Here is a 6,000-nt window from a genome sequence, read left to right on the forward strand (position 1 = left end):
TGAGCAGCCTAGTGACTAAAGAAATAATAATAATTATAAGCAATAAGTGTTGGAGATGTGGGAATGTAGCTCAGTGCAAAAACCCTGAGTTCAATTCCTAGTACTTTAAAAAAAGATAAAGTATGAAATCTGAGACTTTTTTGAGTGCTGACCTGATTCTACAAATGGAAAATCCCACACAAAGTACCCTGTGACAGGTTGTAGTCAAAACACAGGCACAGTAAACCGCTCTATAAAATTATCCACAAGCTACGTGTATAAGGTGTATAGGAGACATAAAAGCATTTCATGATTAGACTTGGGGTTTGTCCCTGGATATCTCATTACCTATGAGCAAAATATCCCAGAATTTGGAAAAAAAAATCAAGTTGCTTCTGGTCTCAAACATTTATGTTGAAGGATCTCATCCTGCATCCACTTATGAAGCTTTCCGTGCTGGCTGGCCAAGGGGGCCAGGGCTGCCAGAGGCCGAGCCTCCTCCCACCCAGGTGCCACAGGGCTCAGTGGGCACTGCCTAGCCCTGGTACTTTACATCTTAAAGGCCCTTCACAAACGTGATCAAATCCCTGTCTTTGTATTGACACAAAGCCATATTAATGAACTTTGTGCTGAATCTGAAATCAGTGGGAATTCGAGGCGATCAATGAGCAGATAATGAAACCCATTGTCCACATTGAGAGACCTATTAAAAAAAAAAACTTCAGAACTTTTACTGGCACTGAAAGATGCTTTATCTTGAACGGCCCCGAGCCACATCGGCATCCCAATAAATGCAGAGTTTAGTGGAGTTTTTGTTCCGTGGTTTTCAAAAGCTGCTGACCCTTTCGATGTGAGGTTTTTATCCCCTTGGATGGTGGGTTAGGCCTAAGTGGCTGCAGGGGCCATTGTGTGAAGTAATCCAGATTTACCTGTTGTCCACAGTTTGAAGGTTGCACAAAAGCCTACTCGAGACTAGAAAACTTGAAAACACACTTGAGATCTCACACTGGAGAGAAGCCGTACGTCTGTGAGCATGAAGGCTGCAACAAGGCATTCTCAAATGCCTCTGATCGTGCCAAGCACCAAAACAGAACACATTCCAACGAGGTAAGCATTCTCTCAGGGCCTGGGGACCCTCCAGGCTAATGTCTCTGGACAGGCAGGCATGATCTGCTTTATTGTTTTGTAGGCCTCCTTCCCAGAATGAGTACGCAGAAGGCTTGAGTCTCAGAAGTGGGGCTGAGAATTAGGCCTCTTGTGGAGAGTTAATTCTGATGAAAAGGGAATTTCCTAAAACTCCCCGGTAAAGTTGGTTTGATGTAACTGGGAAGCGCCACCTACCGGTCAGAAAAGGAATACTGACTTGGAATCTCATCCCCTTGCGCCGCCCAGAATAGCATAAATCCAGGTCCACACAGAAGGTGGATGGCCACAGCGCACTGGCAGATGGCAGGAAAGCTCACCATAAGAGCAGCCTCTTGTACTTGCTTTTGCCAAGTGGCATCTTCAAATGCATTATATCAAGAAAATGTTCACAGAGCAGTCAGCCGTGGTTTAAAAGCCACTTGGCAGTTGTTCCAAATCCCTAGGGGTCCTGAGGATGTTCAGACACCTGGTTGGCTCCTGGAGTGGAAGAGTGGTACAAGAGAGCTTCGTGGTTGTGAGTGGCAATGTTGCTGTTATGCTGAAGTAGTTACACCCTGCTCATTGCAGGCAAGCACAGGAATGAAAGTAATTCCCAGTTCACTTCGCCTACGCTTACTTTGCTTCCAGACCCCCAGCTCCTTGCTTGTCTGGCTCCAGAGCTGGCTCGTCTGGAAAACCTCCACTCGAGTGAACAAGAAGCAATGCCAAAGGTTCCTGTGTTTGGGCTACAAATTGGGTGGCTGAATGGGGTTTGTTAAGGCCACACATAGCTCAGCTCTGAAAATTCTATCCTCTGCTTGAAGCGTGCAGGAGGAGGAGCAGTTTGAACACACGAGAGTTTTCAGAGGCTCTACCTGCACCAAGGCGTGCATTTACACATAGAGCTGCGGGGGGGGGGGACCTGGGACAAACAAAGCAGGCCATGGCGCTGAGGGGCCCATGAGTATAGGGTAGGAAAGAAAGTCTTCACTCAGACAGAGCTAAACTGTCTTGCCAGGATTCTCCAGACTCACGAGGCGCACACTCACACCAAGCTCACCCACACAAGTCTAGGTACACCAGGACGTTTTGAAAAGATCCTGTGCAAATAAAGGAACAAGAGGCATTTGGAGTGCCACATTATCAGCCAACCATTTGAAGGAGTTTTGGAGAAGATGATACATTCTCTTTTTTTTGTGAAAAAATAGTTGTCCTGTGGGCAATAGCTATCGTATCATCCTTTGTACTTGTTTTGTACAAAATTTTAGGGAGTCTAGAGTAGACCAATCCATAGAGACAGAGGTAGATAAGCTTTTGCCAGCAGCTGGGGAGAGAAAGAATGGGGGTGACTGCTAATGGAGACAAGGGTTCATTTGGGGATGATAAAACTGTTCTGGAATTAGATAGTGGAGATGATTACACAACGTTAAGAATGTACCAAGAGCTGCTGAATTGTGCAATTCAGTACTTATTTTGCTTTGGAAATGTCAACTCAACTTCAAATTTTTAAGGCGCTTGATTAACTTTACTTCAAAAATAGTTGCTATTTTAAATTATATTTTGTATATTTAAGTAACTAAAAGAGTCTATTCATTCTTCTAGACGGTAGACCAACCTTCTCCTTTGTTGTGGAGAAATTCAAATAATGCATAAGTTAGGATTAGCAAGGCCCGCACATAAGGATACTTATTGAGCTTTTTATCTTTTTGTGGGCTTAAACTATGCGCCTGTCTATTTGCTTGAACTAAGCCTATTACAGTTGAACTTGTGAGCGCCTGTGAGGCAAATATCACTGTTACATGAGGACTACATATTTTACGAGATCAAAAGACATCCTGATCAATACCATTTTTCACCAAAACTGAGGAATTTACTTACATTTCTAACCTTGATCCTAAGCACATCATTAAAATCTCACAAGCATGTAAGTCACTTTGCTGTGCTGTATGCACAAGGTTTCAGCCTTGCCTGTGAAATGACGGGCAGTTGCAGATGCAGGGGAGACAGCTCGGCGGTCTAAGCACCTGCCTGACAAGCGTAAGGACCCAGATTAGATCCCCAGTACCGCATGTCCAGCTGGCCCCAGAGCCCTGGGGATGCTGTACCGGCCCCTGAAACCGGGTGTGGTGGTGCAGGACTGTAATCCCAGTGCTGGGGAGGCTGAGACAGGAGAATTACTATGAGTCAGAGCTGTGTAATGAGATCCTGTAACAAAGAAGTAATTTTTACGACATTAAGTTTGTCTAGGAAATCCGGAGTTGCGTAACCACACCATCCTAGATGAATCAAGGGACTGGTTTTCATATGCTTGCTATTGTATTGGCACCTTCATTTGTTCACCAGGCAGCTATTGACAGCTAGTTTTGTACCAGCTCTCTGTGGCCCTGGCTACAGCAGAGTGCATAATGGCATGAACAGGCAGGGAACAATCCCCCTGAAGAGGTTGCTGTGGTGCTCCTCTGTCTCCGAGGCTGTCCTACCCCTGTAGGGCCACTGGACTGTAGCGGTAGTCGGGGACAAAACTCCCTGCTTCAGAAGTCCTTGCTGTGGACCGCCGTCCTGCCATGTGTGACGTGGCCCTCTGCTGGACCTTTGCTTGGGTCAGTTCTTTTACCCTTATTTTTGTCCCTCAGAATCTTACCCTCCACTCAGTACCCAACTAAATTACCTCCTCCCATTACAAGCTTGTTTATTGAGCGCTTCCACACATCATACAACCTTTCTGGACGTGATCTTACTTGGTACTTAGCATAACCCCAGAAGCTGACCATTTGGTATTTGAGCACCCCAGACACCAAAATGTAACAGATGACCCCTCCCAGGATCCCCCAAGTGAAAGCTGATTCCTCCTCTGCCTGCATTTTGAGCAGTTACACTTGATACTGTAGATAATTGTGTGGTGTTGGATTTTTTTCTCCTAGAAAGTAAGATTTTATATATAAAATACAAAGATTACTTTAATGATTTTTGCATTCCTTCAGATTAAGTACTCCTATATATGCTCACAAGCTCTCGCATGAATTGGGATCACTAAATATTTGGAATAGGGGTTTGTTTTTTTTTTTTCTTCCTCAAATGCCTTCAGGGCACTTTTGGCCAGCGGGAGAGTTGTGAGGTTTGAACTCCAGGAACCTGAGGCTGACAGCTTTGTGGAAGCAGCCACTTAAAGGACTGAGCTAGGGCCAGGCCCCCGGGATCACTAAATATTTATTGAAAAACATTCATGAGGAAAAATTCTACCAGGTCAAAAGTCTTAGCAACTGTTTTCCAAGGACTCACAAGTGCAGTGAGTCAGAATGGCAGCAGACCTGTCAGAAGTTGCATATCCAGGCAGGTCGCTAAATCTGACATTGATTTTTGGCCTGTAATTATATTTCATTGCAATCATGGGGCCTTGTTAATTGGAAAGCTACACAGCAGAGAGAAGGTGTTTTGCTGTGAAGTATAGATTTCCTTCATATAACTGTGCTCTCGTGGACCTTTGTAGGTGGATAATGTGTGTGCTCACATGCAGAGGTGTAAGACACCCGTGTGCCTGTCCATGTGTGCTGCTGGTCTGGAACATGCACATGCTGGCCAGCCTTCCTGTTCTTCTCACACACCAGCTGCGCCCTCCACACTAGATTGGTCTACACTATTCACATGAGTAGAATTAAAGAGGAAGGGCCTTTCACAATGCCCTGCAGCTCCACCTCAGGCTCCCTTTGCCTTCCCTCTCCCCACCAGCTGCCCCACACAGTCCATTCTGCTTCTTGATGGAAGGACTGCCACAGCCACGCCCTGAGCATAACTAGGTTGCTTTCAGAACTTGTAGAGTAATAACACTAAACATCCAGAGCCAGTTTTTGGCCCTGATGCGCAGAATTTGATGTGATCATTTCATTATGTGTGTGTCTGCATGCACATACTTGCAGACACACACACACACACACATACACACACACACACACGGTAAATCACACAAGCTTCTGAGTAGACTTAATGCAACTTAATAGGAGTTGGTTCTTCTCAAAGGTATCTCAGAGTTGAAGGTGAAGTCTTTTAGGACAATTTTCAGAATCTTTGCTTCACTGCATTAGGACCTCTCAGCATTTTAGGTGCCACTCAGTCTATTCTGGGGCTTTTACTGAAAAAGCATCTTTTAGATATACATTCTGTAAGGCAGGATATATATTAAAATATAGTAGAGACATTATACAAATCCTGCTTTTTGTGAGGGTAGCTTAGCAAAAAGCTCATCTTCTGGTAATCATAAATACAAATGCATAGTTACTTTTTTTCTGCAAAAAAATGTCAGGACCCCTGCAGAACAAAAATCTAAGAATACTTGAGTCCTTTCTATAAAATGATGTAGTATTTGCATATAACCTACACACCCTTCTGTAAGCTTCACACCACCCTGAGTACTCACAATATCTGGTGCAATGTCAATACTATGAAATTTGTTAGACATACTATTTAGGGAGTAATGACCAGCCAGTCTACATACAAAACTCAGTATGGTTGCTATTTTTGAAAGTATTTACAACCCATGGTTGACCAAATAACCTTGCACGTAGAGGGCTAGCTTTACACGTCCAAGCACCCATGAGTATACTATTTTGGAGAGCAAGTAAACAAAACCACAATTTTGATGTTGATTATGAATAGAGGCCAGTGGTTTTGTGATTTGAGTACATGCTTCACTATAGCTATATCTGGAAGCTTCTTTACTGACTTATGTATAGAAAATGAACTTAGCCTGAAATAATTCATTGATCTAGGGAGTCATGAAAAGGGCATAGATCAAAAATCTCAGTCCTGGGCTGGAGAGATGGCTCAGTGGTCTAAAGCACCTACTTAGAACAAGCTTAGCAAAAACATCAGGGACCGCGGTTCAATCCCCCAGCACCACAT

At 44.2% G+C, this 6,000-nt stretch overlaps 1 protein-coding gene across 3 annotated transcripts in view; it reads left to right on the forward strand.

Annotated features, from left to right (window-relative positions):
- Positions 1-6,000, forward strand: part of Gli3 (GLI family zinc finger 3) — a 278,402-nt gene that overhangs the window by 262,475 nt on the left and 9,927 nt on the right. For all 3 annotated transcript variants that reach the window (XM_004629558.3, XM_023713477.1, XM_023713476.1), the window contains exon 12: positions 922-1,086. In XM_004629558.3, coding sequence (XP_004629615.1) covers positions 922-1,086 — 165 coding nt within the window. The remainder of the gene's footprint in view (positions 1-921; positions 1,087-6,000) is intronic.

Source organism: Octodon degus, unplaced genomic scaffold (assembly GCF_000260255.1).
Source record: "Octodon degus isolate 3935 unplaced genomic scaffold, OctDeg1.0 scaffold00031, whole genome shotgun sequence".
NCBI classification, from domain to species: domain Eukaryota; kingdom Metazoa; phylum Chordata; class Mammalia; order Rodentia; family Octodontidae; genus Octodon; species Octodon degus.